Source organism: Myotis daubentonii, chromosome 12 (genome assembly GCF_963259705.1).
Source record: "Myotis daubentonii chromosome 12, mMyoDau2.1, whole genome shotgun sequence".
Classification (NCBI taxonomy): domain Eukaryota; kingdom Metazoa; phylum Chordata; class Mammalia; order Chiroptera; family Vespertilionidae; genus Myotis; species Myotis daubentonii.
Window position 1 is genome coordinate 60,891,554 of NC_081851.1, and position 14,027 is coordinate 60,905,580.

The 14,027-nt window shown below is 41.9% G+C and overlaps 2 protein-coding genes across 7 annotated transcripts in view; one reads left to right on the plus strand and one right to left on the minus strand.

Moving 5' to 3' along the window:
• The window catches only part of DHX57 (DExH-box helicase 57), a 48,874-nt gene that overhangs the window by 13,166 nt on the left and 21,681 nt on the right, over window positions 1-14,027 (plus strand). For all 6 annotated transcript variants that reach the window (XR_009448006.1, XM_059660044.1, XM_059660047.1 and 3 more), the window contains exons 8-13: window positions 860-1,055; window positions 2,127-2,251; window positions 4,418-4,551; window positions 5,927-5,981; window positions 7,701-7,906; window positions 13,539-13,655. Coding sequence is in view for 5 of the 6 variants with exons in the window: in XM_059660044.1 (XP_059516027.1) it covers window positions 860-1,055; window positions 2,127-2,251; window positions 4,418-4,551; window positions 5,927-5,981; window positions 7,701-7,906; window positions 13,539-13,655 (833 nt within the window). In the remaining variant the exon portion in view is untranslated. The remainder of the gene's footprint in view (window positions 1-859; window positions 1,056-2,126; window positions 2,252-4,417; window positions 4,552-5,926; window positions 5,982-7,700; window positions 7,907-13,538; window positions 13,656-14,027) is intronic.
• LOC132213833 (large ribosomal subunit protein eL33-like) lies at window positions 84-539 on the minus strand. Its single transcript, XM_059660746.1, has one exon. The coding sequence runs from the start codon at window positions 459-461 to the stop codon at window positions 111-113; it is 351 nt and encodes a 116-aa protein (XP_059516729.1). The 5' UTR covers window positions 462-539; the 3' UTR covers window positions 84-110.

Below are 14,027 nucleotides of genomic sequence, written 5' to 3' on the forward strand. Positions count from 1 at the left end.
ATACACATCAAAGGGAAAAATATAAAGTATTCTAATCTTAGGCAAGACTCCTGTTTCTTTTTTTTTCCCCTCACCAGAAAACAAATCCATTTTATTTATTTTCAGTAAGTTTAAATCCTTGAGGGGTACAGCATTACACGGATTCTGTGTCGAGTAGCCTTAGCAGGAAGGTTGCTTTGGAATTTAGCACAAACCATTCCACTGTTTCCATGAGCACGACTTACCTTTCCCCAGATTACTCTGGTTTTGTTTGGTTTGCCACCAGGAGTCACTGTGTTGTTCTTTGCTTTGTACACATAAGCACATCTCTTGCCTAGGTAGAACTCTGTTTCATCTCGAGCATAAACACCTTCAATTTTAAGAAGAGCTGTGTGCTCCCTCTGGTTCTGGAGACCCTGCTTATAGCCAGCAAACGTGGCCTTGGGCCACAGCCTTCCAGACATATTTGTCCTCATAGACATCCTGTTCCCCGCAGGCCCCTCAAGTTCAGCAGCAGCGCTTCCACTCACCTCCACAGGGTCCAAGGTGGAAAAAGGAAGGCAAGGCCAAGACTCCTGTTTCTTTAGGAGTCGTATGTAGAGTTCATGTTCCTAGAGTCATTTATAGACCTTAGTAATGTCTAGTCAATAGTCCCAATTATACAAGTGATACTAAACTATTCTTTGATTGCCCTGTTAGTGCAAATTTCTAGGAGTTATTAGCTATAGGTAATAAGTCAGTATAGGTTTAGAAGATAGATGAAGCTGAACTACTTTTATTCTACTTAGCTTTCTGTCTTTTCTCGTCACATATGATTGCTTCTTTGGTTAACTGGCACTTGTAAGTTCTCATTTTAGAACTTACTTGGTTTGACATACAGATGTGGGAAGACCACACAGATTCCACAGTTCATATTGGATGAGTCTCTGAACGGACCACCGGAGAAGGTGGCTAACATCATCTGCACCCAACCCCGACGAATCTCTGCCATCTCTGTTGCTGAGCGTGTCGCTAAAGAGCGAGCAGAAAGGGTGGGTCTGACTGTGGGATACCAGATCCGCTTGGAGAGTGTCAAGGTTTGTATGTTCTGCTTCTTTCTTGATAACAGAAATTTAGTTTTCATGTATAAAGAATTCTTGGTGTTTGGAGATTAATAGGAAATTTGGGATATACTTCAGAAGTCCTTTTGGAAATGTTTTGGTATAAAAACTCTTATTGGTATACTTAACTTCCTCTATAAAGACCTTTTATTGTTATTTTTAAATATATCTTTATTGATTTCAGAGAGGAAGGGAGGGGGGGGAGAGAGAAGGAAATATCGATGAGAGAGAATCATTGATTGGCTTCCTCCTGCACACTGCACACTCGGGATTGAGCCTGAAACCCGGGCATGTGCCTTCATCGGGAATCAAACCAAGACCTTTTGGTTCATAGCTCGATGCTCAACCACTGAGCCACGCTGGCAGGGCAAAGATCTTTTATTCTTTATTGGCAGAAGTGATCTAGGGAATTAATCCATTTGATGAATAAGGAATGGACAAATTCAGAATTGATTTTATCATTCACTATTGTTTTTATGTTTAATAATATTTTCTAAATGCTTTTTATGAGTCCTAAACTTAAACTTTTTTTGTTTTTTTTGTTAATCCTCAACCGGGGATATTTTTCCCATTGATTTATTTTTTAATCCTCACCCGAGGATATTTTTCCGTTGGTTTTTAGAGTGGAAGAAACATCGATGTGAAAAAAACATCAATTGGTTGCCTCCTGCATGAGCCCTGACCAGGGCCCAGACCGGGGAGGAGCCTGCAACTGAGGTACATGCCCTTGACCAGAATTGAACCCGGGACCCTTCAGTCCAACAGGCTGACGCTCTATCCACTGAGCCAAACTGGCTAGGGCTCCCATTGATTTTTTTTTAACCACTGAGCCACACCAGCCAGGGCCTAAAGTTAAAATTTTGATATGAAGTAGAAAAGCTTTTATTGTCACCAGCAAGAAACTGCACTTAGTATGGTTTCATATAAAATGGAATTGCTATTGTTCTCAGTATTTTTTATCCCTATCCATTCACAATGTCTTTGCCAGTTAAAATGTTTCCTTTTCAAAAATTTCATGAATGCTTTCTCTGCCCTTTTGCATGCCAGTCCTCAGCCACCAGGCTGCTATACTGTACCACAGGAGTGCTGCTGAGAAGGCTTGAAGGAGACACAGCCCTACAAGGAATCACCCATATCATTGTTGATGAAGTCCATGAGAGGACAGAAGAAAGGTAAACAAAGGCTTTCCAAATGCATACATACCCACACAATATATGAAGACATGGCTGAAAGCATTTTATTCTGCTTCCAATTCAGTTTCTTAGCATGAGTAAAGGTAACTTGGCAAGAGAAGGCCCAAGTCATAGAACAGGAACTGCTTTTCTGGCCACAGGGTCAATAATACTAAAAATGCTAGGAGAGCACATGTTCATCACTAAAAGAGTCACCCTGTTGTCCTAGCCGGTATGGCTCAGTTGGTTGGCCGCTGTCCCGTGCACCGAAAGGTTGCCAGTTCAATTCCTGGTCAGGGCACATGCCTGGGTTGTGGTCTCGATCCCTAGTCGGGGCGTGCAGGAGGCATCCGACCAATGTTCACGTTGATGCTTTTCTCTCTCCCTTCCTCTTTTTCTAAAAAATCAATTAAAAATTAGAAAGAAAAAAAAAAAGAGTCATCCTGTTACATGGACATTATGTAATAAGTGATAACTTAACACCCTTCTGGTGTCATGCTGAGCTGAGCACTGTACTTAGCAGAAATAACTGATGTAAAGCATGCAGCAGCTGATGGACTTTGTTTGTCAGTCATTCTGTCCTGACATCCATTTAGATGTTATAGTGAACAAATGTATATGGCTCTCCTTCATCTCTTATGGTCTGGTAGGAAAAGCAAATAATGAACAAGCAAACAAACAAATAAATAATTACAAATTGGAATAAGTACTATGAAGGAATAAACAGGAAGCTGTGTTCGGGGGACAGACCAAGAAGATAGCCAGATATCATATGTCTGGAGAGACGACATTTAAATTAAAACCTAAAGTGTGAGGAGTCCTATGTGACAAATGGGGGCAAGGCCAGCATTTGCAAAGACTTCAGTGGGATGGGCTTCAGTGGACTCCAAAAACTGGTGGAAAACCAGCGCAGCTGGTGTGTAGTGAATAAGAGGGAGGGTAGTAGGAAGTGAGTGGTGGGGTACAGATCATGTCACGTAGGGCCTTGTTAGTGAGGACATTGATGTCATTGAAGGATTGTGAGCAGAAGGGTAGCACAATCAGATTTACATTTGAACAAAATTATTGGTCTGCTTTATTGAGACTAGATTTCAAGGGGCAAGGGCTGGAGCAGGGAGAACAGTTAGGATATTGCTATTCTACAGAAAATATTGTTCTACAACTTGAGCTTTATTTACTGACATTGCCATAGAGATGTTTTCATGTCAGTATCTAGAACTGTACCTTATCCCTTTTATCTGCCCCATGCTATTCTACCGAATGGATGATATTGTTATATTAACCATTTCTTGGTTGGTGGACATTCGGGTAGTTTCCATTGTTTTACTACTATAAACAATGCCATAATGAACGTCTTTGTACATGCGTGCCTCTTTATGTACATGCAGATATCAAGAAATAGAATTATCAAATGCAATGATAAATCCTACTGGTATTCTAATTGGTACTACACTAAATTTAGTTTATTTGGGGGGAAATTGATATATTTCTGTTTGTTTGTTTGTTTGTTAATCCTCACAGGAGATACTTTTCCTATTGATTTTTCTTTTTTTAGAGAGAGTGGAAAGGAGGGGGAGAGACAGAGAGAAAAACATCAATGTGAGAGGGACACATCAACTGGTTGCCTCCTGCACGCACCCCAACCAGGGCCAGGGATCGAACCTGCAACTGAGGTACATGCCCTTGACCAGGAATTGAACCTGTGACCCTTAGGTCCAGAGGCTGGTGGTCTAACCACTTAACAAAACCAACTAGGACTGATACCTTTTTGATATTAAGTCTTCACATCTGGGAATATGACACATCTTTGTATAAACATTATAATTGTTTTCACGTAGGTCTTAAACATTCCTTGCTCAAAATAGATCAAAAGTTATTAATTTTCTTTTTTTTTTTTAATATATTTTATTGAATTTTTACAGAGAAGAAGGGAGAGGGATAGAGAGCTAGAAACATCGATGAGAGAGATCAATCAGCTGCCTCCTGCACGCCCCCCAGTAGGGATGTGCCCGCAACCAAGGTACATGCCCTTGACCGGAATCGAACCCGGGACCCTTCAGTCCGCAGGCCAACGCTCTATCCACTGAGCCAAACCAGTTCGGCAAGTTATTAATTTTCATTCATTGAATTTGTTTGATCCTCAGGTGTTTCTTTTATTTCCTCTAGTGACTTCTTGCTGCTAGTTTTGAAGGACATTGTGTTGCAGAGACCAACGCTCCAAGTTATTCTGATGAGTGCAACTTTAAATGCTGAGCTCTTTTCAGAGTATTTCAGTTCCTGCCCAGTTATTACTATACCAGGTGACTAAAATACATCATTAAATATATATTCTTCTAATAAGCAAATGAAATTATTTTAAAGCTAAATTGAGACATAAATTTATAGGTATTTATTCCTCTTTCTAGAGAAGAAGTGATTAGTTTGTAACAAAATTATAAGCACGTAACAAAATTTTTTTTTTTTTTTTTTTTTTACAGAGAGGAAGGGAGAGAGATAGAGAGTTAGAAACATTGATGAGAGAGAAACATCGATCAGCTGCCTTCTGCACATCTCCTATTGGGGATGTGCCCGCAACCCAGGTACATGCCCTTGACCGGAATCGAACCCGGGACCTTTCAGTCCGCAGGCCGACGCTCTATCCACTGAGCCAAACCGGTTTCGGCAGCACGTAACAAAATTAATAAAGAGGCTACATTATGTCCATTTTCTGGGAGATTTTAATTTTATATGTCCTGTTTTGAAAAGTCCAGGTTACTAGTGTTTCTTGCATTTCATTGTGTTTAATCTAAAAATGTGAATTTATAAGTGTATTCTGTCAGAAAGGAGAAAGTTGTATCTGTGAAGCGCATATTCGTTCATTGCTGGATTCTGCTAAATTTGTAGATATTGGTCCATTCTGAGAAAAAGTGAAGTTGGGTAGCTTGTGTCTTCTTATGGTGCTTTCACGGTTTCATTGTGGATTAAATTATCACCTACAACTCCTGTTTATCCTCCTGCAGTTGATTGCGAAGGAACAATTGGGAAGCACTGACTAATGAGTATTAGTCCTGTTTGTTCTAGTTACAGAGAATTTTGACAGTAGATTTAAAGAAGAAATTATATGGGGGCCAATGGGAGAAAAAGGGGACATATGTAATACTTTCAACAATAAAGAATTATTTAAAAAATGAAATAAACACTGACTTTAAAACCATTAAAAAAATAAAAATAAAGAAGAAATTATATGCTTGATCTCGAGTACAGTTGTTAAATCTTTAAAGGTCCCTGTGGGGGAGCAGGGGAGGATAGAAAAAGCATAACAAATGGTTTTTAAAAGGCAAAAGGTTTATTAGCAAATAATCATCCTTTCACCTTTACACTTCTTCACAAAACTGGAATCTTACCCCTTCCAATTTCTATCATCAAAAGTTCTTTTTTCCCTGGGGACGGGGTGGAGGGCTCATTGGGGGTGGGGGACATCTTTCAACAATAAAGATAAATTTTAAAAATAATTAAAAAATAAGAAATATTTAAAACTTTTTTTAATACTTTTAAGACCACAAAACAAATAGTACATTATTGTGCTAAGCTTTGTTTTAAGAGAATTTTGCATATATAAACTATTTCAGGATAGCTCAACAGGTATTCTGAGGCTTTCCTATTTTATTTTACTTATTGTCTATTTTGTTTTTCAAGGTCGTACTTTTCCTGTTGATCAGTTTTTTCTGGAAGATGCAATTGCTGTGACAAGGTAAGGAAGACATTAAGGTTTGGTGAAAGTCTTTGAAAACAGAATTACTATTTTACCTCAGAGTATTGGGATACTAATACATGTGTTCATATTTTCTTCTAATATTTCTATTTGAGGATTTTGTTTTTCCCTTTCTTTCAGCAAATATTTATTATACAAATTATTTGCAATTTGCAGGTAGTATATTAAGAGTAATGATTCTTGAACCCTAATGCAAACTATGGACTTTAGGTGATCATGATGTGTCCATGTAGAGTCATCAGTTGTAACGAATGTATACTCTGGTGGGGGATGCTAACAGTGGGGGAGGCTATGCATGTTTTGGGGAGACAGGGTATATGGGAAATCTCTGTGCCTTCTGCTCAATATTGTTCTGAATCTAAAAATTGTCTATTTTTTAAAATGATGAAGGACCAAAATGTATGGAGAATGTAACATGGAGGAAAAAAAAAGTACTGATTCTTCAGACAGACTGCCAGTATTTAAGTCCCTCTACTTACTAACTATAACATTAGTGAGTAGCTTAATTTCTCTATAACTCAGTTTAATTATATATAAAATGGGTGCATTAATGGTAGCTGCTTCACAGGGTTGTTATGAAGATTAAATAATGAATTAATGCTTGGAGTTAATAGTTGCAAAGTGCTTAGCCAGGGGTGGGCAAACTTTTTGACTCGAGGGCCACAATGGGTTCTTAAACTGGACCGGAGGGCCGGAACAAAAGCATGGATGGAGTGTTTGTGTGAACTAATATAAATTCAAAGTAAACATCATTACATAAAAGGGTACGGTCTTTTATTTCAATAGTTTTATTCATTTCAAACGGGCCGGATTCGGCCCGCGGGCCTTAGTTTGCCCACAGCTGGCTTAGTCTGTGCCTGGTAGGTACATAGCAAGTGCTTGTAAATGTTAGCTGTTATTATCATCATTCTACCCTCAAGAAGTTGCAGTATAGTTTGCGTATTAAGATGTCCATATAATGTTAGTGCAGGGTGGAAAACGGTAATGTCCACTGGGTACAGACTTCTCTCCTTTGTAAGCCCTGCATCCTCTTCCTACTCTTTAACCCTGAAGATTCCACAGGGCTTTATCCTGGCACTGTTTCTTCTCACTATTAAACTCTTCCTTAGCTCTCGTAGACTTGTGTGGTTCCAGTTGTCACCTGTACGCCAGGAACTCCCAGATCAGTATCTTTACTCCCAACGCCTGAGCTCCAGAATAAAAACACCCTGATGTCTGGCACCTTACACTCAACTCAGAATTTTTCTCCTCCCTGCTCCTTTCCTTCCTAATAAACCTCCCTCTTAATTCTCTATTTATTTCATGGACCATATTCTCAAACCAAAAGTCCAAAAACTGGCTCTCAAACTTTAGTGTGCAGCAAACATACTTAAAACTATTGTTTTCTGGGCCCTATTCCACTTCTATTGAATGTGAATCTCTGGGCAAAACATCTTTCAACTAGTTTACCTGCCTCTATTCTCTCACTTTTTCAAATTCACTGCCTCCAGAATTATCTTCAGATAGAGCCAAGAGCATTCCAGTGTGTTCCCCACCAGACATAGGGCCGAGCCAGCAGCATCCTGGACTGGTGGAAGAATGGCACCACAATTAGAAGCAGCAACATTCTGCTGAACGAGTGCATAAAACTGGTGAATGTTTTCGTTCACCAGCAGACCCACATACACACAGATACATTCCTTTGTCTTCCTCCCTCAGGTACGTGATACCGGATGGGAGCCCATATATGCGCTCCATGAAACAGATGTCAAAGGAGAAGCTTAAAGCAAGGCGCAGCAGAACTGCGTTTGAAGAAGTAGAGGAAGACCTGAGGCTTTCCCTTCACCTCCAGGATCAGGATTCTGTCAGAGATGCAGTGCCAGATCAGCAGTTAGATTTTAAGCAGCTCCTGGCCCGCTATAAAGGTACTGTGCTTCCGGGGGGGATGGGGCAGTTGTGCCAAGGGTAGCTACAGTGGGCCCTTGAAAACACCAGTGGGAACTGTGCGAGGCCACTTATAGACATGTCTTTTAAATAAATGTGATAAATGTAATTTTCCTCTTCCTTAGGATTTTCTGAGTAACATTTTCTTTCCTCTAACTTACTTTATCGTGAGAATACAGTATATAATACACATGACATTCAAAATAGTGTTATTGGCTGTTGATGTTATCAGTTAGGCTTCTGGTCAACAGAGGCTATTAGTAGTTCATTCCTAGGGGAGTCAGCAGTTGCATTGATTCGACTGCGCAGTGTGTGGCACTCCTAACCCCCATGTTGTTCAAGGGTCAGCTGTAGTTTTATTCCCGCACCATGATCCTGAAGGAGAAAGATGGAGCTCTTGTTCTATAGTTACATTGCCTTTAATTCATCAGAACAATTTGTGCACGGGCGGGCAGGGCGGGGGGTGGGACCCTCAGCCCAGCCTGCACCCTCTCCAATCTGGGACCCCTCATGGGATGTCCGACTGCCCAGCGAGATCAGGCCTAAACAGGCAGTCGGACATCCCTCTCACAATCTGGGACTGCTTTCTCCCAACCTCTCGCCTGCCTGCCTGATTGCCCCTAACCACTCCCCTGCCAGCCTGATCGATGCCTAACTGGTCCCCTGCCAGCCTGATTGCTCCCAGCTGCCCTCCCCTGCTGGCCTGGTCGCCCCCAACTGCCCTCCCTTGGAGGCCTGGTCCCCCCCAACTGCCCTTCCCTGAAGCCTGGTCCCCCCCCAACTGCCCTCCCCTGCAGGCCTGGATCCCCCTAACTGCCCTCCCCTGCAGGCCTAGTCCCCCCCAACTGCCCCCCCCTGCTGGCCATCTTTGACCACATGGGGTGGCCATCTTGTGTGTTGGAGTGATGGTCAATTTGCATATCACCTCTTTATTAGATACTAGAGGCCCGGTGCACAAAAATTTGTGCACTCGGGGGTAGGGGGTACCTCAGCCTGTCCTGTGCCCTTTCACAGTCTGGGACCCCTCGGGGGTGACCACTTGCTGGCTTAGGCCTGCTCCCTGGGGGATTGGGCCAGGATGGCAATCAGACATCCCTCTGGCAGCCCGGCAGCCCTCAGGGGATGTCCGCTTGCCAGCGGAGAGCAGACCTAAGCTGCAGTCGGACATCCTTAGTGCTGCTGAGGAGGCAGGAGAGGCTCCCACCACCACCACTGTACTGGCAGCCGTCAGCCTGGCTTGTGGCTGAGCAGAGCTCTTCCATGTGAGAGCTCACTGACCACCAGAGGGCAGCTCCTGCATTGAGCGTCTGCCCCCTGGTGGTCAGTGTGTGTCATAGTGACCAGTCATTCCCAGTCTTTCTGCTGTTAGGGTCAGTTTGCATATTACCCGTTTACTATATAGGATAGAGGCCTGGTGCACAGGTGGGGGCCGGCTGGTTTGCCTGAATGGTGTCCCAGATCAGGGTGGGGGTCCCGCTTGGGTGCCTGAACAGCCTGGATGACGGGGTAATGGCTGTTTGCAGCTGGTCACACACCCTTCAGTGTAGGGGTCCCCACTGGTGTGCCTGGCCAGTCTGGGTGAGGGGCTGAGGGCCGTTTTCAGGCTGGCGGGCAACTGAAGCTCCCAGCCTCTCCTTTTTTTCTGTTGTTTTTTTGTTTGTTTGTTTGTTTGTTTGTTTGTTTGTTTGTTTTTTATTCTGGGATTTATTTACCTTCTATAGCTGTCACTGGAGCTGAGAGCCAGCTCCAGCTCTGAGGCTGTGGCTGGCTGAAAGCAGGTATCTGGGTTTGTTTAGCTTCTATAATTGAAACATTGTTGCCATCACCGCCGCTCTAAGCTCTGAGGCCGAAGCTGGCTGAAAGCAGGTTTCTGGAGCTTGTTTAGCTTCTATAATTGCAACATTGTTTCTTAGAGTGCAGCTCAGAGACCAGCAGTGGCAGGTGGGGAATGTTGGCTTCCTCCATCACTGGAGCAAGAAAGCCTCCTGTTCGCTTCAGCTGCCTGGCTGCCGGCCGCCATCTTGGTTGGCAGTTAATTTGCATATCGCCCCGATTAGCCAATGGGAAGCGTGTCGGAGGTATGGTTAATTACCATGTTTGTCTATTATTAGATAGGAGGATATTTACCAGTGGGTTTTTCCTAAAAGAAATGTGTTCAGTATAGGAAATTTGGGAGGTAGTAAAGTATAAATTATATTCTTGAGTATTTTGTAATTTTTTATTTTGATATTATTTCAAAATTAAAGTTTGTAGGACTATACAATGACCCTGACTGGTTTGGCTCAGTGGATAGAGCGTCAGCCTGCGGACTGAAGGGTCCCAGGTTCGATTCCGGTCAAGGGCATGTACCTTGGTTGCAGGCACATCCCCAGTAGGAGGTGTGTAGGAGGCAGCTGATCAATGTTTCTCTCTCATCGATGTTTCTAAACCAGCCGTGGGCAAACTACGGCCCGCGGGCCGGATCCAGCCCGTTTGAAATGAATAAAACTATTGAAAAAAAAGACCGTACCCTTTTATGTAATGATGTTTACTTTGAATTTATATTAGTTCACACAAACACTCCATCCATGCTTTTGTTCCGGCCCTCCCGTCCAGTTTAAGAACCCATTGTAGCCCTCGAGTCAAAAAGTTTGCCCACCCCTGTTCTAAACTCTATCCCTCTCCCTTCCTCTCTATAAAAAATCAATAAAATACATATTTTTAAATTAAAAAAAAAAAAGAGCCCTAGCTGGTTTGGCTCAGTGGATAGAGCATCAGCCTGCAGACTGAAGGGTCCTGGGTTCGATTCTGGTCAAGGGCACATGCCAGGGTTGCTGGCTCGATCCTGGGAGGCATGTAGGAGGCACCCAATTGATGTTTCTATCTTTCCCTCTCCTTCTTCCTTTCTCTCTGAAATCAATAAAAATAAAAAATTTTTTAAAAAGACAGTGTATAGACAATGAACTCCTATATCCTTTACCCCGTTTCATCAGTTGTTATTATTTTGCTTCATTTGTTTTATCATTTGTTCTATGTACATATTTTTTCCCTGAACCTTTTGAGACTAAGTTGCAGTTATGATGCTGCTTAACCTCTAATATTTCAGTACAGTGGGGCCTTGACTTATGAGTTTAATTCGTTCTGTGACGGAGCTCGTAACTCAAATTACTGGTATGTCAAATCAATTTTCACCATTACAATGACACGTGATGCTGGGCTGATGTTGTGGCGTTCACTGTGACGTTCGCTGCGCCAACTAGTGGTGGGGTATCTGAAGCTGGCTCCGTAACCCGAATTTTAGCTCACAACTCAAAGCAAAATATCGGCCAAAAGACGGCTCGTACCTCAAAAAACTCGTTAGTTGGGACACTCGTAAGTCAAGGCCCCACTGTATGTATTTCCTAAGAATAAGGACATTCTCTTACATAAGCATAGGACATACTCAAAATGAAGGCATTTAACTGATACTAATATTTAATTAACAGTCCATATTCTAATTTGGCCAAATATCTCAACAGTGTCCCTTATTGTTATTTTTTCCTGGTCCAGGATCCAACGCATCATTACATATTGTATTTAGTTGTCATGTGCCTTTAGCTTTTTTATTTTTTATTTTAATCTGAAAAAAAATGTCCTTTACTTTTCTTTTATGACCTTGACACATTTATTTTTTTAGTTTGGGCCAGTTTTGTCGACTGTCCCTCCATCTGGGTTTGTCTAATATTTCCCCATGGTTCAATTTAGGTGGTGCATTTTTGGTTAGAAAACCACAGAAACAATTTTGAGTCCTTCTCAGTACATCATATCAGGAAACACAATGTTGATTTGTCCTATTGTTAGTGATGTAAACCACTGATCCACACCAGCCGGGCTGGTTTTTCTTTTGAAATTTTAGAATTTTCTTTAAGAGTTAGGACTGGAACTTCAGAGGGAAGGTAGGGGAGGGTGGGGTAAGAGGGAGAGATTAACCAAAGGACTTGTATGCATGCATATAAGCCTAACCAATGGACACAGACACCAGGGGGGTGAGGGCATGAGCGGGGGGGTGGGGAGGCAATGGGGGGATAAGGACACATATGTAATACCTTCATCAATAAAGAAAGAAAAGAGTTATGACTGGATCTAAGCAATGTCTTTCTAATTTCAAACATAGAGGTTACCAACGTTCAGAAAGCACTTCTAAGACTTCCTTTCTAAGAAAGAGGGATGGCAGATTTGGGTCAGAAAACCCAGCTTTGCCCCTAGTTTCTGTTGGGTGCTGGGCTGGTTGTTTAGCTTCTCTGAGCCTCCCTGTCCCTGTAAAAAAGTACTTGATCTAGTTGATCTCAGTGCTCTTTCACTTTTCAGAAAATTAAATATGTTCCCAAGCTCAATTTTTAAATTTTTTTTCTAGTAAAAAAAAATCAGTCCTTTTAAAGTATATAATTGATTAATAAAAACTGCCAAAATATTTAAAAAAATGTTTTTCACATCTCTTCCTCTTTGTGCAGTTAGTTAATCCTTTTTCCTTTTTGAAAAGTCTGTTTGGAACCTTGACAACTAGAAATGCTTCCTTCTCTGCCTTCCACACCCAACCACACCCTTATTTATGTAGCCTATTTCTTCCTTCCTTTTCATGTTTAACCAGCAGAGCCTAGAAAAGCATTGTTTAGAAACTGCTTTTTTGCTTCTTCAAACTTTTGAGCATTCCCTTCCTCGATACCAGTTGCAGTTATTTTGTCCCAATTAGGCTGTACTGAGGGTGATAGGCCATTAGGAGGACCCAAGAGGAAAGGGCAGCAGTCTTCGGGGAGCTGTCTCCCCGTGATACTTGATTTTCACAGAGCTGGGGCTTATAATGCAACCCCAAGACCTGTATATTTTATTAGGCCTCAAATAAATTAAAAGGAAATTGTAGACCCTTAACCTGAAAGTATGGATAGACTTCAGAGATATTGGTGAAGCCATTGAAATCACATGTATGTTTCAAAGAAGATCATAACTTTTATCATTTTCTCAAGTGAACCAAAAGGTTAAGAGTCTCTGTTGTAAAGATGCTGGTGAAAGTTGTGATTTCTGTCCATTAATTTCCATGGGTTAATGTTACCTGGACAGACTATGACTTGGTTAAATCTGGAAGAGGTTTCTAGAATGTATTTGACTTGGAGTTTTATTTCTAGGACTGAAATTGTCAACAAGTGTGTGGTAGATAAAAGAAGGGAAGGAAGGAGGAAAAGAAGTGGCCTATCTCACCCTAGCCGATTTCGCTCAGTGGATAGTGTGTCCGCCTGCCCATGTGGGAGGCAACCAATCGTCTCTCTCACATCAATGTTTCTGTTTCTGCCTTTCCCCTTCCCTTCTACTCTCTCTAAAATCAATGAACAGATATCCTCGGGTGAGGATTAACCAAAAGAAAAAAGTGGCATATCTGGACCTTCCCAGCAGGGTTAGGAGCTTGCTCTTTGGGTCATTGTTCAAGCAGGAAGTTTTTCGAGTAAGCATGTATGTTCTGAGAAACTGAAAGAAACAAAATTCATTTTAGTACAACAAATGTTAACATCTGTGTTGTTAAATCACATCAAGACACTCACCTAGTTCCCCAGGCATATATCTTCAATAAAGTATAATTATCCTGGTTTTTTACCTTTCTTTCAGGGGTTAGCAAATCAGTCATCAAAACGATGTCCATCATGGATTTTGAAAAGGTTAATCTTGAATTAATCGAGGCCTTGTTAGAATGGATTGTGGAGGGAAAGCACTCCTACCCCCCAGGTAACTGCTTCTTGTCTCCATTTATGTGTAAGATGGAAAAAGGGAAGGCGCTTACTTTCCGAGATCATGGGCACCTCCCTTCCTGGAGTCCTCACCCCACCCCAGTTATATGTAAAGTTGCTTGTTAGGCTTTTCAGGAGAAATTTTACCTTTTACCTTTTGAGGTTCACCCACTTTTTTTGCTCTTCACTCTTGCTCTCACCAAACAAAAAGATGTTAACAATACAAAGTCCCAAAGGAAGAAAACCAAAAAGAAGGCCTGGATGATCCATTGTTACCCACTCAGGCCCCGGCTAAATGGGAGCCTAGTAGTGAGTGTTTGAATTTCATGAAGACTTTGCACACCAAGGCCAAAGGGCATTGGGGTTAAGA